At 45.5% G+C, this 27,134-nt stretch overlaps 1 protein-coding gene across 2 annotated transcripts; it reads left to right on the forward strand.

Moving 5' to 3' along the window:
- The first annotated feature begins 1,339 nt into the window (after window positions 1-1,339).
- TIE1 (tyrosine kinase with immunoglobulin like and EGF like domains 1) lies at window positions 1,340-27,044 on the forward strand. 2 transcript variants are annotated; one of them, XM_081195127.1, is made up of 23 exons: window positions 1,341-1,964; window positions 5,434-5,718; window positions 8,563-8,673; window positions 9,027-9,182; window positions 9,698-9,829; window positions 11,393-11,533; window positions 14,037-14,165; window positions 14,396-14,541; window positions 15,045-15,189; window positions 15,616-15,774; window positions 16,828-16,965; window positions 17,453-17,743; window positions 19,026-19,316; window positions 19,647-19,840; window positions 19,999-20,209; window positions 21,012-21,122; window positions 22,491-22,681; window positions 23,240-23,353; window positions 23,505-23,575; window positions 24,186-24,226; window positions 25,023-25,119; window positions 25,349-25,448; window positions 25,866-27,044. In XM_081195127.1, exons 1-23 carry the CDS (start codon window positions 1,916-1,918, stop codon window positions 25,935-25,937), a joined length of 3,375 nt encoding a protein of 1,124 aa, XP_081051253.1. In that variant the 5' UTR covers window positions 1,341-1,915; the 3' UTR covers window positions 25,938-27,044. The 2 variants fall into 2 exon arrangements, with proteins under 2 accessions (XP_081051254.1, XP_081051253.1); XM_081195128.1 differs by lacking the exon at window positions 19,026-19,316 and having other exon boundaries at window positions 1,340-1,964.
- Window positions 27,045-27,134: the final 90 nt, after the last annotated feature.

The raw sequence follows: 27,134 nt of genomic DNA on the forward strand, positions 1-27,134 counted from the left end.
GGAGGAAGGATGGGATGATGATGATGATTTATTATCTGCCCTTAACCAGCAGGTCCCAGAATGGGTTACAATAACTTAAAATTCAGTATTTTTGAAAGTTAAAAAAATTAGTCACAGAAACATCACAGGTTTCAAAGGTGTGTCTTCAGCATTTGCAGAAAGCTGTGTAGTGAAGTTACCAGACACATCTCTGTGAGGAGGGAATTCCACAAAATCATCACCACCATTATCATCATCCTATAAAACCTTCAGCAGGTACTGACCTCTGTTTAGATCATATTGACATCAGAGTTATTTGGTCATGTGAACTGACCCACAGAGTGTTGGGAAAGTACATCTTTAACAGGTTCATTTGACTTGGCACAGAAGAGGGTCATGCATCCCCCTTTCCCTTTTGATAACTCTGTGGTACATGAGTGAACCTGGCTGATCCACAAATAATGGTTGTGCACAACAAGACGGGCTAAAACTTAAGGCAGTACAGTGGTGCCTCGCAAGAGGAAATTAATTCGTTCCGCGAGTTTTTTCGTCTAGCGAATTTTTCGTCTTGCGAAACACGGTGTCGGAAAAGTTTTGGAAAAGCTTCAAAAATCACCAAAAACCTCAAAAAAGGCTACCACACCGCATTCTATGAGTTGCTCCTCGAAGTCAAGTCGCAACTGTATTAATGGTGTTAAGAAAAAGGAAACAAACTTGCAAAAAACGCAAGACGTTTTCATCTTGCGAAGCAAGCCCATAGGGAAATTTGTCTTGCGAAGCAGCTCAAAAACCGCAAAACCCTTTCGTCTAGCGAGTTTTTCGTCTTGTGAGGCATTCGTCTTGCGGGGCACCACTGTACTGCCCATCCATTGTGATCTGCATGTCTCTGGTTTCCTGTAGTGTGTAAAAAAAGTTTCATAGGCCTGCTGTAATCACAGCCATGCCCAACTTCCAGAGGCGGACAGTTTTCCCGGGCTGTAGATTAATCAACTTCAGGACTCCATGATACCTTCTTTCCTCAGCAACAGTAAACTGTTGTTCCTGACTAGAATCTAATGAGGCAGAAAGAAAATCACTTCTCTCCCAGACTGGGAGCAGTTTGTTCCTTAGCCCTGGATTTGGAAAACGTGACTAAAGGGAGTTTCTTGAACCCTGAACACCAGTGGGGTGTCTCTTCATTTCAAGCCTCTCTCCGTTGGGAGCTCAGTCCAACAACCTCCCAGTGCATTGCTTCCTCCTGCAGGAGCAAGAGACAGGCAAGGAACAATGGGTGGAGAGCAGGAAATGGTGCATGGGAAACAGGATTTCATGTCATTGCTGTGCTGTCTGTGAGGGCCTCTAAGCATCCCTCCCCCAACAGACTCCATTCCTGCTCTGGCTGAATCCCAGCCAAGAAAGCTCTTCCCACTGACTCGCAGCTCTTGCTGTGCCCAGTCCATTCTCACTCTTAATCAGTTCCTGAACTGCCCAGAGGTTGCTTGGGCTTGTATGTTTGTGCACCCCAGGCTGAAGCACCCCAGGAAGGATTTCCAAGCAAGCATGGAAGAAACAGGCAGGTCATAATCTCTTCTGCAACAACACGTGGCAGGGAACAAAGCGCTGGAATGGGTGGAAGGGCCTTGGAGGGGACAATCTGAACTCCCAAGCAGGTGGACCGAAACTCAGCCAGAGTTTCTTTTCCTGAGGCTCGTAACATACACTTCAGAAAGCAGGAGCGGGATTTTCTAACCAGAGAACCAGAATCTGTCTTCCTCATGGGGTGTGTGTAAACGTCCTTCGAGCTACTCTGACCCATTCAAAGCAATGGAAGACACAGGAGCATCAGGCATAGAGGACGCACTCTGCAAATGAAAAACAACTCAAATGCCCCCATCTTCTTTTCCTTTTCTGGATCCGTGATGTCTGAGCTCTCCTGACACTGTGTACACTCAGGAAAATGAGACTGGGCAGGCTTTGTGTTTTAACTCTCTTCTTGCATCTGGCAGGTAAAGTCCTTTCCCCCCCTTAACAGGTTGGTGGGAGGTGGGTTGCTATTGGTTTTGGTGGCAGAAAGAATGGAACTTGGCGAAGGTTGCAGAGCTAGAGGTTACAGCTCTGTGCCAAGGTAGAACTTACGCTATTGGAGTCCAACAGACTGGGACATAGTGTCAGTAGAACGGTGCCACATAATACTTGTTCCGCATTTGTAAGAAATCAGTCTTTTAGTGTGGCAGCACCCAATCTTTGGAACTCCCCGCCTATCGATATCAGGCATGTGCCTTCGCTGTACTCTTTTCTTGGTGTCTGTTAAATACGTCATTTAGACTAGCCTGTTCAGACAGGTAGAAGGTTGATGTATTTTAATCTGCTTTTAGGTCATCATTGGTTTTAATTACTTTTAAAATGTTTTATTATCTTTTAAAAAACCATTTTTACTGATAATTTTATTGTTTTATTCTTTTTGTAAACCACTTCAAGGTTTTTTTGTTTTCGTTTTCATAAATGTTATGAAATTAAATAAATAAATAAAAAAGGGATGGCCATCCCATCTGGTAATTTCTGGACAGGAAGCCACAAACTACTCCTATCTAGAATTATACTGATATTCATTAGCGTATATCCAATTAAGGGTATACTACCGTCTGATGCGTCAGCCTGTTGTCTACTCAGCAAATTGGGGAACCACTATGAAAATACCCAACAATTACAGGCAGTACTGGGAGAAACCTTGAATGGCATGCAAAGGGGGAAATCTTGTTCTGAGCTCTCTGAACACCCACCTTTGTTGTGCTGCATTGCTTCATGTGTAGATGCTGCATTAGCTACCAACAGGACCAGTATTTTAATCAGGTTGACCACCCTCAGCAGTAGTCAGCCCTGTTTAATTGGGCTCTGGGTGAGGAACCCCTGGTGCCACCAGAATGGTGGGTCTGGGATTTAAATGTTTTCAGAGATGCTGTTATGTGCAGACCCATGTGCTGTTTCTGCAACATCCTCTTTGTCTCTCCCAGCTAAGAGTGGAAAATCTTAGCCATATGGTGAGCAATGGACAAATCATTCAATTTCTGATCTGTGTCATTTTTTTTGCATGAGTTCACTCATAAGTCTTTTCTATCCCATTTTCACATTAATCTCTCATATATGTGTGTGGTGTTGTTGTTCTAGTTTTAAAAAACTACATGGAGTTCCACATCTAGATACATATTTGAGGGCTCCTCCAATACTAGTGTTCCATCGTGAGTGTCTTCTGCAACATGTTCTGGACACAAAAATAGTGTGTTATTAGTGGATTAATTTTTTCCCTATTTCCTAGTTTGTTCTCTGTGATGCTTCCCCAGTGCTACCACATTATTGTTGTCCAGGAAGGTTATAGCGCAGGAAAAGCAGGACAAAAATGAACTAGAACATTTGTGGTATAAATAGTTACACGATTTCAACAGGCAGTGGCAGGATATGCACTGATTGCAAATGAAGCTGGCTGACCACCCCAAAACTTCTGCAGGCCAAAACAGTATTGAAAGCAGGATTGTGTGTGACAGCCCCAACAGCATCATGATCACCAATAATCATGAATATGAAATAAAAAGGACATCTGCAGGGGTCCATAGACATATTTTCTTTTAAAATTCACACTTTTAAACATACTTTAATGCTGTTGCTGAGATAAAGTCTGTGATGGAGCATTTGGGGAACGTGAAGAGCTGATGGGTAACTAAGTTCTGATCTGAAGATTGGACTGGAAGGTGTAGATCAGGTTAGTCTGTATTCACAAAGACTGAATTCCATGGCCATCTCCAACCTTTTCCATCCAGGCATGGAATACAGTGAATAGAGAATGGAAGAAAAGCAGTTTTGGTAATGCCCGTCAGTGGTATTCCATGGGCAATGGGTGCTTTGATATCATTCTGACCGCCATTTGTGCTACAAACACACTCTTGGGTGATAGAAAGAACCACCATATGGCTGAACGCAGTTGTTACAGAAAAATTGGGTGATACAGACATTGTTGGCTTGGGTTTACATGCACATTTCTTTTGTCTCTGTTCAGATAAATCTTGCAGAGTTTCGAACCACTGCAGTGCCCCTTGAATCCCTTTTCCTCATAAGAGAGATTGCAATGAGTGGACACATCATGTCTGTCTTATACCGTCATAGCCTGGAAAAAGCTATTGTGTGTATCCAGTCCCAAAAGGCCACAAATGGATTATTTATAGACCTGCTCTCTAGCTAAGTTTGTGCATTGAAGCTATATGCAAGCCTGTGTGCTCACATGTTTCTTACTAACACAGGAAATAGCTTCTGAGGTGGGTAGGGTGGATTTTTATTGGGAAAGTAGCGTAGGTAAAAGGGTTAACCCATACTGTGAAATGAAACGAAATGAAACAGCAGAAGGGCAACGTCTTCTGTGTTTCATCAGAATATAATTAGCTGTTTTCTGAAAAGTGACATCAGAAAATCATATCGAAGAAAGGTTAATAAGAGTTGCAAGCCTTCAGGGTCACACAAGCATAATGAGAGAGACAGTCTGATCAATTCAAATATAAGGGTGGCATTCCAGAATATATAATGTGTAATAGAAGTATTCTGGTAATAGCATCATTGTTATTCCTGAAAAGATTTCTGGATTTCTGTGCTGGAAATAATGTGTGACAAACACATTGATTGTCACATGGTGTGTTTACATTTGTGTATTGTGATGTATGTACATGTAGACAGATGAAGGCATGCTTAACATGTAGGGATTTTGTCATAATTGACAAAATAATAGCCTATTAATGTGCTATCTCATCATAGAAGCGATCTCTATGTTCCTTTCCAAATTCAAACAAATACACGGATAAATATTTTAAGTGGTGGTATAATGATTTGTTTTCAAACCTGTACTGTATGTGTCCCGAGACGGAATAATAATATTGTTTTTAACATATTAGATAAGAACTTCCTGCTGTGTTGTTGAAATGGCAACAGAGGTTGAGCACCATCCACTGTACCTTTGTATTAAAAGAATTTGTGTGTGTGTGTGTGTGTGTGTGTGCGCACACACACACACACACACAAATACAAAACAGTTCTACGCACAGTATCTGTTATTAGATGTAAGCAATTAGGTATACGTATACATATTGAACTTATCAACAAAGATTCTCCATTCAGTGGCTCTTCCCAGAGGGATGGGATTTACTAGGGATTTACTAGAGAAAATGTCCCTGTTAAATAGGAACAACTGGAGTTTATATCCGTTGAAAGAAAGCACATAGCTTCAAATGTTACTTTCATGAAGAGGAAACACAAGTATGTCACAGATAAGCAGTCCCTGGCTACTTTCACCTGAGTGAAGCTGGCCCTCACAGTGGGAGAGTTCCCTGCTCTTTTTCTAGAGCCTAGGCAAGGCCTGGCTTCGCTTGTGTGAATTATGCTGAGATCGTTTGCTCTCCCTGTCCTAAAATAACACCTTCTCTTGTTCTTCTGACGCAGGAGCAATTATGGATATCACCCTGATGGCCAACGTCTTGAGTCCCTCACACACCAACTTCTACCTCTCGTGTGTGACTGGTGAGCGAAATGCCAGCCTCCAGATTGACAGAGACAATAAAATTGTCATGACCCACCCCAGGTCCAGATTCCAGATGTACAAGAACAGCAGCCATGCAGTGCAAATGAGCGGCTTCTCCCGGGCAGACCTGGTGGGCATCACATACTGCTTGGGGCAGACTGAGTCAGAACAAACCAGGGTGGTTTATGTGCACAACAATGTGGATGGTAAGCTTGAGAGAGATTCAACATGACACTGGAAAAGATAATATGCAGATATGTGGTTTCTGAGAACTGGGAGCGATATGTACTTTGAAGTTATTCTTTCTCAATGTTAGGTCCTTACATCATTGTGATAAGACCAAGGCTAAGGTAATGGAGTCTTCTCTCTATACCCTCCTCAGACCCAGACCCTGGGGTCATTCTTTCAATTTGTTTGCATACCAGGACAAGGAAAAAGGAAAAATGAGTATTAATCAATCTAGGGAATTCATTTCATTTTAGGCCCAGCCAGATAAATGTGTGTTGGGGTGTGTGTGTGAAATTGATTGCAGCAGCAATGCAATGTATTTATTTATTTATTCATTCATTCATTCATACATACATACATACCCACCCTGCCCTCTGGCTGGGTTTCTGGCTGGGTTTTAAAAAGAGGAATGGATGAAAGAAGCTAGAGAAAAAACAGCAGGCCTCAGCAGTGAGTGGGAAAAGATGTTGTCTGTATGCCAGTCTACCCATAGATGAAAATGAGATCCACAGCAAAGAGGAAGACCTGGAAATTTCTCTGAAGACGGGTCTATCTAGGTCTTGTCACCACTCGGTCACCAGCAGAAGCAGACCCACAGCAATAGCCTCATGGGAAGGGCATCATTGCCACTTACTGGCAGGGGGAAGATGGCTGTGAAGGCATGGCTGCATAGATGCACAAGAATGACTGCCAGTGATATCACTGCCAAGAGGCTATTGTTGTAGCTCCACTCCAATGGGTGAGCCACTCCTAGTCACTGGACTAACCAGAAATGGCAGACCTGTTCTCTAATACTAGGTTTGTTTATTTGTTTGTTTGTAGTATTTACTTTGTCCCCTTGCTGGAAAAAAAATTCCTGCCGACATCTGTGGAAGGGATTCTGGCATATTTTATTTATTTATATACAGTGGTACCTTCGTTCTCAAACTTAATCCATTCCGGAAGTCCATTCCAAAACCAAAGTGTTCCAAAACCAAGGCGCACTTTCCCATAGAAAGTAATGCAAAATGGATTGATCCGTTCCAGGCTTTTAAAACAACCCCTAAAACAGCAATTTAGCATGAATTTTACTATCTAACAAGACCATTGATCCATAAAAGCAATAAACAATGTGCTGCAGTCACACAATAAATCAATCAGTAGCTGAACTGGATTCCACACAGTCACAAAAACAAAACAAAACAAAAGCGGCAAAAACAGACAGACCTCAGCGCAACACTCAAAATGGAAGTGTGGCACTCAAAACGGAGCACATTTGGCTTCTGAAAAAGTTTGCAAACTGGAACACTTACTTCTGGGTTTGCAGTGTTTGGGTTCCAAGTTGTTTGAGTACCAAGGCATTTGAGAAGCAAGGTACCACTGTATATGATTTTCATAACTGTTGCCTACTAGTACTCATAGAATTGCATAGACAGATCTAAACATGCAGCAAATAGGGTATCTGTCTTGGATGCTTTAGTTGAGATTCCTACGTTTCTATAATTCTATGAACTTAAGGGCACACATTTTCCCTGGCATCCTACTACAAAAGAATTTCTGGATGCTATGGTGCTAGTCAGTCATTAGTCATTTGAGCGATTCTTATTGCCAGGAAAAGAGACATCAGTCAGATAATTTAAACAAAGAACCCAGGAAGAATATCTGAAAATTGACTAGATTTTCTTATCTTAGAAGGCCTTTGAAGTATGATAAACATTGATTTGGGTGAGGCAGAACAAAGACACCACTGGAAATCCAGGCTTTGTTACAGATACAATTTAAAGCATGACTTTGGGAGATATGCTCATAATGGAGGGTTTGGAAAGAAGAATAAGGATGACGTTAACAATAAGATGCAGAACAATCCTAACCCTAACATTACCTAAAATGGGCACATCAACCTTCACCTCACTTGTTGTATTTTAATATTTTGTTGGAAGCTGCCCAGAGTGGCTGGGGAAACCCAGCCAGATGAGCGGGGTATAAACAATTATTATTATTATTATTATTATTATTATTATTATTATTATTATTATTATTATTTTCAGGGAAGTTTTTAATATTTAATGCTGTACTGTTTTTAACACTTGATTGGGAGCCGCCCAGAGTGGCTGGGGAAACTCAACCAGATGGGTGGGGTATAAATATATTATTATTATTATTATTATTATTATTATTATTATTATTATTATTATTATTAATTTTGTTCTGGACACTGTCAGTTAGTACCTGCACTAAGCCTACATGCTCATCTTTCCCCTTGCAATATGTGTAGAACATGCCACACACAGTTTGTTCCACCCTTGTAAGGATTTGCTCTTTTAGCCTGGTGGCCTTTGCACTCTGGAACTCCCTGCCCATTGACATTAGGCAGGCATCTTAGCTGTGTTGTTTTCTGTAGCCATTAAAAACTTTTTTGTTTAGACAAGCCTACCCAGATTAGTGAAACTGACATGTATTTTATATATGACACGTGTATAATATTTTAACTTTATTTTATAATGTGTAGTTTTAACTGCTCCTTTATTATTATTTTTAAGGTTAAATTGGCTTCAAATCTGACTTCTATCAATAATTTTAATGTATTTTTTATTTCAACTAAACCATTTGGAGTCCCCCCCCCCTAATTAAGTGGTATACAGATTCCATTAAATAAATAGAGTAAAATAGGCAAATATACATGTTGAGCAGGATGAAGTGTTTAGGTGAGTTCTGGAAATCCCAGACAAAGATGGAATGACAGATCTGGGCAATCCAGAGCATGACCCTCTGATGATCAGGGAAGAGAAAATATTGCAGGTCCTGCTTCCTAACCCAGTCTCTGTTTCTGTCTGACCCTGCAGCCAACCTCGTCCCAGAGAAAGTGACCCAGACATTCAGCCTCTCGCAGCCAGCTGTACTTGTTGCCAAGATAAAGCACGGGAAGAACGCAGACATTTTGTGGAAAAGGAATGGCAAGTGCCCCCCTCTCCCAGCTGCACGGCTTTGGGGATATCTGCCCCTGCTCCAATGCTTCCCCACCCCACCCCATTCCTAGAACAAGGGCCGCCCTCAGTCATCCTTGTCAATCAAAGCTGGCAGTCTAGGCCCAGACCTGCCAGTGGGCTTGCAGCTGGATGCCTTTGTGCTTCCTCAGTTCTTCTCCTACCCAAACTGCTCTGTCAGTGATGTCCTTAGAGGTTGCAGGAGCCTCTAAGCCCTATCCAGGCCAGTCACAGGCTGGAGTGGATTAGCCTTGGTAGGGCTTATTCAGAGTTCAGTTGTCAGCTCTCATGCTTTTCTTCCTCCCTGCCACTTTCATTTGCAGGGACCTACTATGACACCAAGGACCAGGGGGAGGTGAAGGAGAGCCAGTCCACTCTGACCCTGTCGCCTGTCAGCGTGAGTGACGGTGGGATTTACAGCGCTACATTCATTGGGGACAGTCCTTTGTCAAGTGCCTTCTTCCGGCTGATTGTGCGAGGTAAGATAGTGCAGAACTGAAGAGATGCAGGTCAATAAGAGCCACGGTCGTCCCCACTAACGTCTGTTTACATCCTTTGTTATGGGGTGAGTGTGATTCAGTGTCTCATCATTTAAAGACTCCCAGCTGAACATGTACAGCTTCTATTAAAAACTATTGTTTGAGATCATAAGAAGGCTTTCTCTGTGGTGCCTCTTTACCCATATGCCAGTCGCACTTTAAGTTGCTGCCAGAGGGTAATGAACACATAGGTGTGAACTTGCCCTGAGCATAGTGGCTGTTCGAGACTGTTAGTGACTGCACTGTGGTTAATGCTGCCTCGTGCTGTCCAGAGATCAGGCTTCCTTCCAAATCTTCTTTAAATTTTATTTTATTATTTATGTTTCTGTCCTGCCTTTCTTCCGTCATGGCACTCAAGGCAGTGACCAGAACCAGACCTGCCTAGTTTCATTAAAGCAGTGGCCTCCTGTGCATTCAGGCAATAATTGTCTGTCTGTCTCTTCCCAACCTCCCAGGATGTGCAGCCAAGAAATGGGGCTCTTCTTGTGACAAGGACTGTCCCGACTGCCTGAATGGAGGCATCTGCCACCATATTGAGGGAGAATGCATCTGTCCACCAGGCTTCATGGGCACCCGCTGTGAAAAAGGTTAGAAGCAATGTGTACATGGTCTTGGTAGGAAGAGATGCCTCTGCTCCATGAACTGCACTTGTAAATCTTCACAAAGAGTATAGATGGTTGCCATTTGAAACCTAGTTGGATGTTGGACTCTGTATCTCCATATGTACCATATGAGGGCCACATCACCTCTTGGTAGTTCACTGCCTGTATTTCTGACTGATGTGCCCCTACATAGAGTCAGCCCTTTGTATGGAAAGCACACAAGAGTACCTGTGAAGATCTCATGACTAAAGCATGTAAATTTTCCTCTGCTTTGAAACTGGGAACCCAGCTGCAGGAGCTGCATGGCCAATGATGTTACCTGGCTGAACCCCTTTTGTTGTATGGTCTGCCCAGGAAGAAGAGGCAAGTTGGGTATAAGCACTACTCCAGCCATGCAGCGCAGTATCCAGAAGTGCATCAGATGCAATTCCTAACCCTTCCAAAACCTTCCTTTGAATGTGTCTTTAGGTGTGGGAGAAGCATTAGTTTTCAGTCTCCTAAACCTTGGTGTGCAGAGGTTGCAAGTATATTCTTCCTTTTGAAAGTTTCCTGGTTGGGGTCAGGACTAATCATAATTGATGGGGAAAGCTCACATTTCCTTCTTGACTAGGATGGAAAGACATGCTCTGTTGAATCCCCAAGAATAGCCCCTCAGACTTAGGCATGACTCCTTAGGCCAGTGGTTTCCAATCAATGTGCCTTGGCACCCTAGGGTGCCTTGAATGACAGTCAGGGGTGCCTCTGTCCCTCTTTTCTTCCCTCCCTCCTCTGATGCCGTCTCGCATCTCTGCCTCTCAAAGGCTCGCACAGCTGTTTGTTGCAGCAGCCCTGGCTACAAGCTCCGCAGGCAAATGCTGCCTCTGGGGCTGGTCAGGGGACAAGGAGTAAGCAAGCAAGCAGGCAGGTGAGGGAGCCCAGACAGCCAGTCCACTAGCCTTTGCTGTTGGGAATGGACAGACAAGTCCTAGGCCGCTGTGGGGCAGTGTGAGGAGGCACCTCTCTTTGGGGCTGGGGGGGGGGCAGCTCAGAGACCAGGGGCAGCAGCAGTGGCTGCCCAGGGGACTCCCAAGGAGAGGGGAGAGGAGGCTGAGGGAACAATCCACAAGGGATTCAAGAAAGAGGGAGAGGCTGCCAGCTCTACAGGTACATGGTGACATAACTGGGCTCCTGAGCCCCACAGGGGTGCTACAGAAAGAATGTAGTTGGTCAAGGGAGCCGTGGACTCAAAAAGTTTGAAAGCCTCTGCCTTAGGCAATGAAGCATGGGTAGAAGGCCATGGAGTCCTAAATAGCTTTCACATCTCGAGTCCCAAGTCCCTTATCTCTGCAGAGGGATCAACTGGTGTTGTGTGAGAAAAGGTACAGAGATCACAGTGGAGAAACCTGGCATCACAATAAAGAGGAATTATGGATTCATTGTAGGATTCGTTCTGACTGTGTTCAGATAGGGACACAGGAAGGAACAAATGTGGTGCAGGGTTGGTGAACATGTGTGGCTTTGTCAGTACAGTGGCAGCAAATCCCTGACAAGAATCTTCTTGCCTTGCAGCTTGTAAGGAAGGCATGTTTGGGCGAAACTGCCAGGAGAAATGTCATAACAAGCAAGGCTGCAAGGGGCTGGCCTTCTGTCTGCCTGATCCTTATGGCTGTTCCTGTGCTACTGGATGGAGTGGTCTTCAGTGTGGCTCAGGTATGTCCCCTGCAGTCTCTTTCTCCCAACTCTATGACACTTTTGGACACCAAGGTGATAAATGAGATGGGGAGGTGGGGGAAGCTGACCTACTTAGAAAGGCACAAGATGCAAGTGTATGGCGTCTGTTCCACAGAACCAAAGAAACTCTGTGCTTCCTTTCCCCTTGCTTTCCATGTTACATTTGGCAGCATAAAAACAAACCTCGTGTAATGCTTGGGGTGCAAACTTGTAGGCCACCCTTCATTAGGGCAGTTTCCAGCAATACATAAAAACACACCGAGGAAAGAAAATTAAATGTTAAAATAATCCAATTAATAAAACAGTAACAGAGCAACCGAATGAGGCAAACTGGTGGCTACTAGTTAACATAAAAAACCAGGAGAATAAAATTGTTTTTACCTGTCAGCAGAAGCCAAATTTAGGGCACTCCCAGACTGTCACTATTTTTGGGTGGGATTCAATTCCATACCAGCAAATTCAGGTTGCGTAATTATAGTTTACCGGAAGGCCTCACCGTATTAGACTTTTTGCATTAAGGAAAGTGATGGAGAATGCACTGGGATTGCTTGATTCAAAGTTGTATAACCTCCCTGCAAATGAATCAGAACAAACGCTCAATAAATATTGGGCGTCATCTAATCTCCCCACAAACTTTGTGCAAACAAATCAGGATGAATGCTCAACAAGCAGGTTGTCTGAAAGCAACCAGAGTCTCTGCCGCCTGGGCTTCCAGGGAAAACAAACTCCAGAGTTGGGGAGGAAACGATAAAGACTCTCTCATGTACCACCATCAAATTTTCATGTAGTATTTTTAAATAGTAAAAATGGCTTAACTTTGGTCCATTAATTACAATAGGCCTATTCAGAGTAAAACATAGCTGAATAACACCCATGTCTTTCTTTAGAAGGGTGTGGTAGATCCCCACCCACATGGCCATCATGTGATTGATTTCTTGCTAAACTGAAGCTTCTGACTTCTTATATGTGTTCAGAGCAGCAACAGGGATACATATATATAAATGTAATGTGACATCAGATCTGATTAACATGTTACTTTTGGATAGGGTAATGTTACCATGAGGTGGTGTTTTTACCCTTGTCTGTTTCACATCGTAAAAATTACTTGTGAAAAGGCATTACCTTGAGAAACCTAATGTTTATCAAGTCTCATTCAAATCCTAGAATTTTTCTTGATACAATAAGTGCCAGTCCTCAGCACACAAGGGAGGGTTCAGGGTGGGGAAACAGTCCTTATGTGAAATCAACACTGTAATCATTGTGAAAAAGGTAATACTGTATGAGAATTGGGGTCATGTGATCTCTCAGAAAGTGAAAGGTAATGAAGCCATGGGAAAGAAGAGCTCCTACAGGTGTGGCATGGAGGAACCATGGATATTGGAACAGTACTGAGGAAGGCAAATTTCATTAAATCACGTAACCAGAGTGCAAACTTGTGGTTTCATTGTTGTTACTACCAACAAACAGCATAGTCACATTGTTTCCTGAACATCTTTACATGGAAAAGATGTTCAAGAACCCTCCCTTCATCTCAGACTCACAGTATTCCTTAGTATTTTTATTCGGTTTTGGCTACTTTCTCTGCTGGGACTCTGTTTGGCTCGTATCCAGGAGAGAGCCGCTTCCTCCCTTTGTTTCTTTAGAATCATTTCCCTCCTGCTTGGCTCCAACAAACCAAAAGAAAAAGGGGGTTCTCATGAGCAGGAAGTTCCATAGCAAAGAGAAAAGGCTCCTCCAGACTGAGCTGTTCGTTTAGCATTCTTCCTGGTTTACTTCCACAAAGTACAATAAAGAACGGGCATCATATAACCAGTACAAAGTTTGTATGATGCCTACCCATTATTGAGCATTCATTCTGACATGTTTGTAGGGAGGATATATGACAGTGGGAATTGTTTGTGTGAAGGTTAGACGTCTTCCCATCCATCTATTGTTATGCACATTTTTCAGTGCATTCCGCTCCCCCCGCCCCCGCCATTTTCCAAATCGCAAAAAGTCTCCTTTCTTGTTATTTGTAAAAGTGGGTTTGTTGCAACAGAGCACTTTAATCTACTTCAGTTCTGCAAACCTACATTTCTGGCATGCAATTGAATCTCCCCAGTAAAATTAATAACATTCTGGAGGTGACCAATCCATTTTTAAAAAAGGAAGCCAGCACATTTAAAACTGCTTTGTGGTCTTACGTGCCTGCAAACTTACAATGGGAGACGGGTTAAAAGCAGCATACATGAAATCTGCCAGACATCCTTGACCCAGGCACACACACTATGCCTTTAAAGGCCATTCAAAGCCTGTCCCTCCCCAAAGAATCTTAGGAATTATAGTTTGCCCTTAACAGAGTTACTATTCCCAGCACCCTTATTCAACTATAATTCCGAGTGTGTGTTTTGACTGTGCCTTAAACGCATTGCTTGTATGCAGCCCCAGTCTCTGGGAAATGGTCAGAGGAGATTGACCCGCAATCCCTGTGCTCTTTCCCCAGCTTGCTCCTCTGGGAGGTACGGCGCTGACTGTGCCCTGGAGTGTCATTGCCAGAATGGAGGCACCTGTAACCGGTTCAGTGGCTGCATTTGCCCATCTGGTTGGCATGGACAGCACTGTGAAAAGTCAGGTAAAAGCACTCTGGATTGTGTATCATGGGAATGGCAGGAACCAGGCCCAGTGCCAGAGAACTGCCAAATGAGTACATGAATGGAGAGGGTGCTGCAAAGTGGTTAGCCGTTGTCTGCCACCTAGAGATAAAGGGAGGCAAGGAATAAATATCATATTGCCCTTTTTAAAAATGCTATTTTATTACGATTGTAATGATGTTTTATCCTTATTCTGGTGTTCTGTGCTAAGATCGGATCCCCCAGATCAAGAACATGGTCTCTCACTTGGAGTTTAACTTAGGCTCCCAGCCTGTAATTACCTGCATGGCAACAGGCAATCCAATCCCTGTGCGTGAAAACATTGAACTGCGCAAGGCTGATGGAACAGTGATCATGGTAAGCTACCATCATGTCCTGGATCAGGCCCTGTACCATCCCAGAGACCTGGGCTTGCTCTTCCCTCTGCCTCTCTAGCCCCAACTTGCTCTCACCCTACTCATACCCTTCGGTCTTTTTCTCTCTGTAATCTCCCTTTCACCCAGATCAATCTATGAGCACAGGGTGTTAAATTGGGTTTCTTTGTGTGGGTTTGCAACCCTACCTCTGTTCACACGTGAGGAGAATAAATCAGGATCAAACTAGAGGTTGTGTTAATTATGCAAGTATTTGGGAGCTTAAGCACGAGTGCTTTAGCATAGCAGTCCAATTGTCCTGACACCACTTTTCCTTCTCTTTATATAATTGCATGTGATCTATTCCCTTCCGTGTTGGTACTAGTAAGGATGGGGCTAGGTCAGTTGCCAACCCTACCTGCATCCCATGGGACTGTGGTTCCCCACAAATACTCAGAAACAGAAGACTTGAGACAGGATATGACTCTACTCTTCTCACCTCTCCAGTCTCTGAAAGCCATCATGGAAAAAGACTTGACAACCTGTGAATTTCAAGTGCCACCGCTGGCCCTCTCTGACACTAGCCTCTGGGAATGCCGTGTCTCCACTACAGGTGGGCAGGACAGTGGCAAGTTCAAGGTCACTGTGAAAGGTGAGCAGGACAGTACAGGTGGTGAGATTTCAGGGTTAGAGATATTCATGCTCAGCTTCTGGGAATTACAAAATCATCACAGGTTGTACAGAACTCGGTTACTGAAATGTTGCCACACAGTTTTTATTTTAGTACCCCTCCTAAGATATTCTGCAGTTCTTGCCCAGGCAAAATGAGGTTCTGATGTCTCTTTAAATGTGGTGCTAGTTTTCAAGCAAAGAAACCTAGAAGGAGAGCATAAATCAGAGACAGGAACTAGGATTGTGCCAGGTACCAATCAGGAAAATATCGCATGAGAAACATCTGGTGCAAATCTGTCCTAATAGTTGCAGTCATTTTTCTCTCAAGGGCAGAGGTAAAATGTGCAATCCCTTTGTCTACTTTCATGTTTGCCTGGCTTGTGATTGACGCTGTTCCCTTCCTTAGTGCCTCCCATGCCACTAAGCCCTCCCAGGCTTCTGGCCAAGCAGAGTCGGCAGCTTGTGATATCGCCTGTGGGGCGCGTCTCAGGTGATGGACCCATCATCTCCATCAAGGTTCTGTACAAGCCCCAAACTGGCACTTCTCAGTGGTCATCCATTGTAGGTAAGGGATTTGCTGTAATCCAGATGGAGCTGTTGCTCTAATTTGTGTGCTCTCTTAAATCTGCAGGGCTCTCTCAAACCTGTGCCTGCTCTGGCTTCAGTTCTTTTCAACTATACAGAAAGCGATCCAGACAGGAGTGTTGTGAGCAGGTGATCTAGGAGGCTGAGCTCTGGGTCTTTTGTGCTGGACCCCAGATCTCCTGCCCTTTCCCCTTCATTTCCTTTTAATAAAAAGTTTTATATTTATAGAACAGCTGGGCACACCATGAAGTGCAGTGCCCGTGAGAACCCATTGCCCCGGCCATCTAACATCTTAGTTCGGCTAGGGACACGGTGCATTTATACACATTTGAGTCATTAAAGTAACTAGCAATGCTTCTTGACCCAGGGGATTCTGCTCAACAGGGAAGCAAAGTATTTTCAGCTCAGCCAATCATGAAGAAACAAGGATTCTCTCAGGCATATGCTACAACAGGAACAGGAGATCAGGCTCCAAAGTTAGGCACAACTCTTGATCCTGGGAATTGCAGACCACCACCACCCCAGCTACAATTCTCATCTGCCTTAATAAACTGCAGTTTCCAGGATTCTTTGGGGGAATTTTAATTAATTAATTGTACCCCACACATCTAACTGGGTTGCCCCAGTCATTCTAAGTGGCATACAGCAGAATATAACAAAACACAGCAATGTACCAGACATTAAAAACTTCCCAATATAGGGCTGCCTTCAGACGTCAACGGAAAGTTGTATAGTTGTTTATCTCTTTGACATCTGATGGGAGGGCTTTCCACAGGGCAGGCTCCACCACCGAGAAGGTCATGTATTCTGAATGTGCTTTAAATGTATTCTGTGGATATGAAGCAGTCCCTGTCCCTTATCTGTTCAGCAGATAATAGAAAATGGAGGGGACATTATTCTGAAAGGAAAGGTCACAGAGCTGCAGATCCCAGTCAAAAGGCCCTGCGCAGTGGGCTCTCTGCAGTAAACAAAAATATGGAGCATAACCTTCAGCATGAGACTCTACAGTAACAGACCCATATTTGATCAACAGTTGACCATGCTCAGAACATCACCCTAATGAACCTGCGACCTGTCACAGCCTACCTTGTTAAGGTTCAGCTAACACGCCCTGGAGATGGAGGGGAAGGTGACCCAGGCCCTCACGCTGTCATGGTAACAGAGTGCCAAGGTGAGTATCTGAAGTTCAGTGAGCCAAAACTGGAAAGTGGGGAGATCAAGAATGCCCAAACCGAAAGAAGTAGATTCTGTAGTAGGCATATGAGTAGTGCTAAGGATGGCTACAGTTTCTGATATCCTGGTTCCCGTATGGGTCTTCTTCAGCCATCCTTCCAGTCAGTAGATATTAACCAGTAGAGATTGTACAAATACCTACTCTGGCATTCTACAGAGACCAGCTAAGTGCCCTGTTTCTGCCACTACCTCCTCTGGTTGGAGAACAAAATTCCAGTGCCCTATAGGTGAGTGGCCCAACCTCTTCCCACCTCAGGGATCCAACTGCCTTCTGTCACAGTATATGACTGTATAAAGTTTACTTTGAGGTGGGTGAGTGTGTGTTAATACCCTTAACATGTGGATAAACCAGGTTAACAACTTAACTTCGGTGCTGTTGGCAAGAGAATCAGGCTGATGGCTTCTTGTTTCTCTATTCCACACAGAGCCAACAGCCAAGCCTGTGATTGAACGCTCATTTGTTGAAGGGAGCAACACGTTGCATGTGAACTGGAACCTGCCGGGTGGTGACACTTTGGGCTCTGGGTTCCTCGTCCAGCTCTATGATGCAGCCAAGGAGCTCGTCCATCAGGAAAACATCACTTCCATGATTGTGCAGTCTGCCTACATTCCAAACCTTAAATTCAACAAGGAGTACAGTCTGGTGGTGCTGGTCTATCACTGCACCAGCCTCGGACCTCCATCTGACCTCTACAAGGTCAAGATTGACAGCAAAGGTGGGCAATGGGATGTACCACCTGGGAGAAATCTGCCACTCTCAGAAGGGAGCAGGGCTGGGGGATCAATGACTCTGGGGTGGGTGGCCTCTGCAAGGTTTTACTCCCAGGTGATTCCTTACAGAAAAAGTACTATGTCAGAGATGTCCCAACCGGCTTGATGCTCTTGCCTTCTTGGTAGACAGGTCTAAAATCTAATTACCGTATTTTTCGCTCTATAACACGCACCCGACCATAACACGCACATAGTTTTTAGAGGAGGAAAACAAGAAAAAAATATTCTAAACAAAACAGTGGATGTATGATTTTTGTGGTTCAGACATGTGATCTGACGGTGACTTTGGGGTAGCCCAATGCAAAAATCCTGAGGATCCATGTGGATCCATGCTTTGTAACCACGTTTTAAGTGGGGAGGGAAGGAAAAGCACTCAAGGGACAAGGGACACGCGTGGGGTGGGTGGAGAAGGATGCTGTTAATAATGCAGAAGAGGGGTATAAGAGGAGAAGGCTCCTCTCCTCTCCCGCTTTGCTCCTTTAAAGGCTCTGCTTCTCTCCCTCCTCCCCGGCTCGCTGAAAAACTTTGCTGCTATTCAGCCAGCTGAGTGGGGAGGAGAGAGGGACAGAGAGCCTGCTTGCTTTAAAGGAGCCAACCGGACAGGAGCCGCTTACACTTGTGTAAGCGGCTCCTCTCCTCTCCCACTTTGCTCCTTTAAAGCAAGCAGGCTCTCTGTCCCTCTCTCCTTCCCACTCAGCGGCTCTTCTCCCGCTTTACTGTTTCAAAGCGAGCCACGGAGGAGGGAAGGAAGGGGAACCATGGATCCTCTGCTCACGACTGCAGCAGATCCCCCCCCCCGCCATCCGTAGGCATTCACTCCATAACACGCACAGACATTTCCCCTTACTTTCTAGGAGGAAAAAAGTGTGTGTTATGGTGCAAAAAATACGGTAACTTGCCTTGGCATGGTGTTATGTGTTGCGGGCTCTAAGGTGCCTCCTATTTTGCAGGGATTTCTATTTTCTTCCAAGAGGCTTTGAACCTCTGTAAACTCCTCAGGAAGCATTAGCACATGTGTTGCCCTGGAAGACTGAGGGGTGCCTCAGGGACAAACCTACAGCTTGTTCATTGTTTCTTGGCATCGTAGTAGCTGCTGACCAATGTCCTCTCATGCCTATGCCTAATAGGTCCACAACTGCACTGTCCGCCAAGCCACAGACTGCATTCCTAGCAGTTGTGGAACAGGTCACAATTGCAGAGCCAACAGCTGTACCACTTGCCTCCCAGGTCCCTCATCCCCACGGTCTCTCTCAGCGGAGCCCCTTGCTGACAGCACTGTCAAGCTCACCTGGCTGCCCCCTGAGTACCCCAATGGTGGCATCAACAAGTACATTGTGGAGGTGCAACAGCTGGGGGGTACCAGTGAGCCACAGTGGATGGACACGGACAACGGCTGGGATACCACAAAGATCATTGCAGGGCTGAACACCAGCGCGTTCTACCAGTTCCGGGTGCGAGCCAGCTCTTTTGTGCCAGGCGAGTGGAGCAAGCCTGTGAGAGTTGAGATCGTGGGTGATGGTGAGTGGACCAGGGGCAAGTTTGGTTGGCTGTCCCAGTGGGCGGGGTCTGAGTGGGACAGGAGGCAAGTAATGTGCGTGAAGATGCCTCTGTGATTCCTACAGTCAAAATGCAGGCCAGCCAGGATGCAGGTGCAACTGGCTCCTGGCAAACCACAGCAGCAGCAGCCACCTTGGCCTGGAGCACTGATCTACCCTGGGAGGCAGAACAGTCATAGAGTCCACTCATGGCAGTGGTTCTGCATCTCTATCATGTTGTGCAGTTGCCTTCTCCTCCTTCATCGCAGAGCCAGGCCCTGTTACAAAACGCACTGCTTCCCTCTTTCCGCAGGAGCCCTGAGCCAAGTGCCCACTTTGGGGAGCCAGAACTTGCCTCCATCCAACCTGGACCAGCAGTTGCTCTTGGCCATTGTGGGCTCTGTCTCCGTCACCTGTGTGACCATACTCTTTGCCCTGCTGGCCCTTTTCCTCATCAAGAAGAACTTCTTTCACCGGCGCCGTACATTCACCTACCAGTCAGGCTCTGTGAGTGATATTGCCCTGCCCCACCTGCCTCTTCCCACTGATTTTGGCTCCCCACCCTCATAATTCTTATGCTCCACCATGCTTGTGACAGCAGACTGTTGACCCACTTGGTTTGTAGTGCTGCTGCCAACCTCCCTGCTTAACTGATCCTCTCACAGGGGGAAGAGACCATTTTGCAGTTCAACTCAGGCACGCTGACCCTGACTCGCCGGCCCAAACCCCAGCCTGAGCCCCTCAGTTACCCTATCCTGGAGTGGGAAGACATCAAGTTTGAGGACATGATAGGGGAAGGGAACTTTGGGCAAGTCATCCGGGCCATGATCAAGAAAGATGGCCTGAGAATGAATGCAGCCATCAAGATGCTGAAAGGTGAGATGCCACACGAAGTCAGACTCCCATGCTTGACACAGGAAGACCATTACCTCTCCCTTGCTAGCCAGCCCTGCTTAGGATGTAAATGATTGGCACACCTGTTCTGATACTTCCCTCCTTCTTGGTGGTGGGGACTGCATTGACCATCAGACACATGTGCATCTACTTTTTTTTGGTGCTCAAGCACCAAAGTATTCAGAGAATGAAGACAGCAGCCACTCCTCGCATATCCCTGTTCAGAAGGCAGGACAATGGGCCTCCTCATGGCACACAATCATAGAGAATATCTCCACCACATACTTAAAATGGTTTCATAGCAATTCCCAATCTCAGGTAGCTAGCACCATAGTGTGCAGGGAAACAGAGATACTTAGCAATTTTCAGCTCTAAAACTACAATTCACAGGATTCCAGGCCACAAGCTATAACCAAGGCCTGCCCTGTGGTTTGGAGCTTGTGATTTGCCTGGGGCAGCTAAACTACAAGCCCAGATCCAGATAACATGCTAAGCCAAACCACAGTGTCACACAACACATCAGTAGAATGGCCAAGCAGGAGCAAAGTGTCCATTATCTCCTCTCTGGGAGCCTGCACAGTATTTGTTTGTTCACACTGACTGATAGTTTTGCTTAGCATTACATGTGAACAAGGGCCTTATGTATGGTTGTAAAACTGATATGTGCATGCAGGAATGTTCATTTCCAATCACATTCAGGATACAGATATATTTGTAACATGCATGTAGCACACCAAAAAGCTGGGCTTGGCCACATGTACAACAAATGTTCTTGCCACCACAGAATTTGCCTCTGAGAATGACCACCGGGACTTTGCTGGAGAGCTGGAAGTTCTTTGCAAGCTGGGCCACCATCCCAATATCATCAACTTGCTGGGAGCCTGCGAGAACAAGGGTGAGACACCTTGCCAATAGGGCACCCTCCAGTGCTAACTACTTCTTCCCCTGCTCCTCCATCTTTGGGCTCATCTGCACCACCTTTTCCTTTATTCACTGAGGAGGGCTCGTCGTGAGGGAACAACAGACCCCGCCCTGCTTCCAAACAACACACACTCTAGCACGCAAAGCCCCAAAGCCCCATCCTCTCTTGCCACTCCTTCAACTTGCAAAATATTTCCTTACTCCATTTCCCCTTAATCTCTCCCTGTGGTTAGTATGGGGCAGCGACTGGAATCAGAGCCAACACTTAAGCTGATTATTCTAGGGTGCCAAGTTTAGTGTTTGCTTGCTGTTGTGAGGGAGTGACAGACAGATACATACCCTTAAAACATATTGCGCCATCTGTGAGCAGGTGTCACAATCTGGCAAAAGTTTTACCACCAGAAAGCAAAGAATGGTAGATCCGCTGATGCCTGCTTCTGTAACTGTAAAGCAGCATAAACACCAAACCCAGAAGTGTTATTATCTTCCTCCTCCTTTAGAGGAGGAAATTATGTAGTTGAGTTTCTCACATTTGGGGAAATCACAGGGGTCAACGCACCCAGAATGCCAGGCATTAACCTCACCCTGGGAAAATCACCTTCAAGATCATGATATCTTCTCTACCAGGAGCTTCTGCCTTCTTTACAGCAGCAATGAACTAAGAGCAAACAACTTGCATGACTGATAGAGCTGATAGCAGGGTGAGATAATGATGGAGATCACTGAAACACGTTGCTAACCAGGCTTGGAAAATAAGTTTAGTTAGATCATAGTAGCAATCTAACAATACCCTTTAAGCACATGGAGGTGAGGGGAAGGAAGCAGAGCACATGGGTTTTCCTTATTTCTGCTGGAAATAGTGATAGAAGGGAGTGTCGGAGGGTTTTATGGGCTGCTTTTGAAGGGTCCATGGGCAGGGTTTTAAAATGAGCAAGAGGACTTCAGATCTGAAATACAAATAGGCAGAGCATGAGGCCCTGGTACAATAGCATGTGAGAGCAGCAGACAACCCACGTAGGTACAGAACCACCAGAGGGCCACAGTGCACAAAACAGATTTGGAAAGGGGGTTTTCAGGAGCAGTGTGGATGAACCCTGTCAAAGCACTGGCACCACCTAGTGGTTGCAGAGACGCTATCTGGTCTGCTATCTTTCATGACCATGCATATTTCTACATACACTCTCCATATTACTATACAGAGGAGGATCTTGTGCCTTATCACAGGTTCATCTCTGATAATTTTTATGGTCTTTTCTTTCTCAACCCTGCTGCTTCTAATGGAGTAAGTTTCCTGACATGTTTGTCTGGGCCTGACTTGACAGTATCTCCTCTAATTTTCCAGGTTACTTGTACATCGCCATTGAATATGCACCCTACGGAAACTTGCTAGATTTTCTGCGCAAGAGCCGAGTCCTGGAGACAGATCCTGCCTTTGCCAGGGAGCATGGGACAGCCTCGACCCTCACATCCCAACAGCTCTTGCAGTTTGCATCTGATGTGGCCAAAGGCATGCAGTATTTGAGTGAAAAACAGGTCTGTGTGTCCTCACCACCTAGCCACCTTTTCCCACTAGTTGGGCTCATGTTGGTTGATGGAACTGCTGGGCTGAGCTGGCTCCACTAGTTGGGCTCATGAACCAGTTCTGTTTTTGGGTGGGTGGGGTGAATTAGCAAGCAAAGTCAAGGAGGGGAAAGACAGAGCAGGCCTGTGTTTGTGTTTTCCATTTGTAATGTGTTTCACATACACAGGATGGCTGGTCCATCATCTGAGTGTCTGACTTCAAGCTTGCAATAGTAGACGTGTATTGGAATCATATGCTAATTATATCCTGTATTGCTTCAGCATTCTCTGGTCCTAACTAAGAGCTGTACTGACATGGATAAATTCATGTCAGTACAGCTCTGAGTTAGGACCAGAGAATGCTGAAGCAATACAGGAGGTGAAATGTAAGGCAAGATTTTGAGATGCCTACAGCTTTGGTTTCACAAGATAGCTCATGAGATGTGTTGTGTGCAGTTGTGGACTAGGATGAATGCCTGAATTCTCTACCACTGCCTATGTCACTCACTGCTGTTTCCTGCCCTCCCCTAGTTCATCCACAGAGACCTGGCTGCCAGGAACATCCTGGTAGGGGAAAACCTGACTTCCAAGATTGCCGACTTTGGTTTGTCCCGGGGGGAGGAAGTCTATGTAAAGAAGACTATGGTAAGTTTGGATAGAGACGATCATGTGGACCACTTCCTCATTCCTCAGGCTTCTCTTCTGCTCTGAGTGGAGCCCAGCTCCATCTCTTCTCTTTGTTCGCCGGTCTACTCAAAGTGGGCTTCTGTAACCCCAGTGATGCTTGTTTTCACAGGGCCGTTTGCCAGTTCGCTGGATGGCTATTGAGTCCCTGAATTACAGTGTGTACACAACCAAGAGTGATGTGTGAGTGATTTATGGGTGGGTGGGCAGGGTGGCAGGGTCAACCGCAGATTGGATGACAGTGATCAGGTGGCAGGTGGTACTTTCTTCAGTTCTTCTCACCAAAGTAGTGATTGCCGCCAACCTGGAAGGCTTTAAGAGAGGATTAGACAAATTTATGGAGGATAAATATCATGTTGTGCTCTGGTTCCGCCTGTGGTCTTCCCATGGGCATCTGACCACCCACTGTGAGAACAGAGTGCTGGACTAGGTGGACCTTCACTTGGCCCCTTCGTTCCATTTCCTGGCTAGAAGAATTAGAAAATGTAATGAAGAGGAATGTCATGAGGAGGAGAATGTATGAATGATCCTCTGTCTTTTACTTCTTTAATCAATCCATTAAGTTGCAATATATTTGAATACTATACTACAAAAAAAAGCCTATTGGAAGAAAGTGTACAATAATTTACAATTAACGAAGGGGAAACTACTGGCTTCAGTATTTTCTTTTTTTTCCTCTGTATTAGTAGCAGGCCAGAACAAAAATGATCTTAGAAAAGCAGCAAGTTTGCTACAGTAGAGTGGAAAACCTGGACGACCTCAGCCTACATCCTAACTTGTCTTTCTCTTGCAGGTGGTCGTTTGGGGTTCTCTTATGGGAAATAGTTAGCCTGGGTAAGTTTCTGTCTCTGTTGCCCTCACTGTCCTTTATGCTATGCATCCCATTTTGGCCCCATACTCTTCAATACAACTTCTTCATTTCATTTCTCCAACATCCTCTCTGTGAGTGACATCAGAGTGCCTTACCCTTACTTTGGTTGAGGAACATGGAAACAACCTTGAACCAATCTTCCTAACAGGACAGCCAGGATAAAAACCTTCACTTTGGGGAGAAACACAAAATGGGACCATGCCTAGTCTTAGCAGATCTCTCCCCAAATGGGCTGGCTAACCTTAGCAACATCATGGGAGAAAAACTCTTACTGACCTCCATAATCTATTCACCTCACCATATAGTTGCTACTGTACCTCTTCCAATCTAGCTGCACTTTGCACTATGTATGGGTGAGGACAGGACATACAGAGATGGGTGGTTTAGGAGAACTTTGTCCCAGTAGCACCCAGAAGGCTGTGTTACGTGTGCATTGCACCAAGCAGGAGTGGCTAGTGAGGTTGCACAGATGGAGCTACATTGCTTGTCTGGTTTTGCAACACTGTGTGTCGCTGGCAGTTACCAAGTGGGGCAGGGGAGGGGCAAGGCAGTGGGATGCTCAGCCCAGCTAATGCTCAGCACAGCAGCCGAGCTAATTCAGCACTCCCAGCACCGCACCCCTCCCTCCCCTCAACAATGGGAGCAGCAACGTTCAGTGTTAGGAAGCTAGGAGAGCAAATTAGCCCCACCCATAGAGCCCAACCAGCCACTAGTGGCCCCAAGATGCTGGTGAATATGGTGCCTCATCTGATTTCCTAGGAGGGACGCCATACTGTGGCATGACATGTGCTGAACTCTATGAAAAGCTGCCCCAAGGGTACCGCATGGAGAAGCCTCTCAACTGTGATGACGAAGTGTAAGTGGAAACCCTTCCCCCTGTCCAACACACACATCCTATTTACTCAGTTATCTCCTGCCAGTGGTCACTGACATACTAGGCCTCAGCCTCTACATCTCCTCACTGTCGCATGCTGATGGAGGAGCAGGAGAGAGAGGTGCCCAGTAGATCAAGCGTCCAGTGAACTTGGCAGTTCCCCTTCCCTTGTGTATTTAGCTTCATTCTGATTCTTCACCTTCTCCTGCAGCTATGAGCTAATGCGGCAGTGCTGGCGGGACCGGCCATATGAACGTCCACCCTTTGCTCAGATATCGGTGCAGCTCATCCGCATGCTGGAAGCTCGGAAGGTATCACTATCTAGGGATATTCTTGCTGTGCTCTGAATAAAAACCTCCTGAGCTTTTAGCCTGTGTGCTCTAAAGATGTGGGTGAGCAGAGTTTACAGTCAGATGACAGAACCCAGTGTCACCATTGGGGGACCCAGCACCCTTACCATACCCTTCAACTAAGAATATCCTGTTGTTGTGGGGTCTCAGCTTCTTTCATCAAGGCAGGATGCAGGTGGTCCTTAGAACTGGGCCCTATATCAAGCAATTGTCCCAAGATATTGGGCTGGGGCTTGCTCTGAGCATGATTGCAGTGTAAGGTTAAAATATGAGTTATTGTATTGTCTTTTCTAGTCAGAACCTGGAGGAAAATGTACTCACAAAAGAAGGGGTAAAAGGGAGTAGCCCCCCAACTTGACTCTGTTTCTCCTTTGACAGGCCTACGTGAACATGGCTTTGTTTGAGAATTTTACTTATGCAGGGATCGATGTGACGGCTGAAGAAGCATGAGAGACTTGAGCACTGACCCTACCAACCTGTGGACCCAAACAGGGCAATAGAAGCCTTCTGTACATATGTCTCATGGTCATGCCACCATCTTTTTACATAGAGCACAGAACATAGCTGAACTTGGCTGGTCCAGAGGATCCTTCATGAACCCATCCCTCATGCCATCTTCTTCCCTGACCAGAAGGGCATGGACAGCACACATCACAATCCAAGACTCTGCCAAACTTAAAGGAAATATGGAGTTCAGAGAAGTGACACACAGCTATAAATTGTGTTAGGGGAGCATCTATGCTCAGTAGCCCTATATATCACATGGAGATATATCATATCTCCATGTGCCGATTCCAGCCTGCCTCCAAGATGGACAATATGGGACCCATGCATGAATGGAGGACATGGTTTGCATGTGGAGCAGCCTTCGACTTGAAACAGAGTGCCTCTTGGTCTTGGAATTTGGCATGGGGAGGAGAGGAGAGGAGAAAAAGGCAAAGGATTACGAAAGCAAGAGAATCTGCATCATCTATATTCATGCATACATACACCACAACCATTATCTCATGCCTCTCAGGAAGGCGGAGGGCAGATCCTAGCCAAAGATTACCTGCTACCTGCATGGAAACACACTTCTTTACACTCCCTCCTCCAGGCTTCATTTCTGCAGAACAAGGCAGGAATGTGGAGATAGTAGCAATTTTCAAAGCCAGCCACTAGGAAGGAGTTTAAATGCTTTCACGCTGACCCTTTTCATGTCATCTGCTGCTGCTGCTAAAAGCATTGGCCTCTGCTGTTTGCAGTTCATCTCATATCCTTTCCAAAATAGCCCACTTTTCCCGGGTTCTTTATCACAGCCTGCTGCTTTTCTTTGAACAGGTGCAAGTACTGCACAAACTTGTTAAGCAAGTCCTCCATAATGTTCTGAATTGTAACACCTTTGAACACCTGTCCCAGGAGCAAGTCCTCCTCCACTTCCCCTCTTTTTCTCCCGTTTTGGCAACTTCCTCCTGCTCCTTGTCTAGCAGGTCCGTGCGTGTGCTGATTCCAATTAAGCCTGCTTCTAAAACTCAGAGAATGCGTTCATGCAAAAGAAGCATTGCACAGGACTGGATATGCCCTCCTTGTGTGCAGCATTCAAGCGACACGTTATACGACAGGAGGGACCAAAGCTCAGAGCAGTCACATGCATACTAGAAAGTTCTA

The sequence above is a fragment of the Podarcis bocagei genome (genome assembly GCF_964188305.1).
Source record: "Podarcis bocagei genome assembly, chromosome: 5".
Lineage (NCBI taxonomy): Eukaryota > Metazoa > Chordata > Lepidosauria > Squamata > Lacertidae > Podarcis > Podarcis bocagei.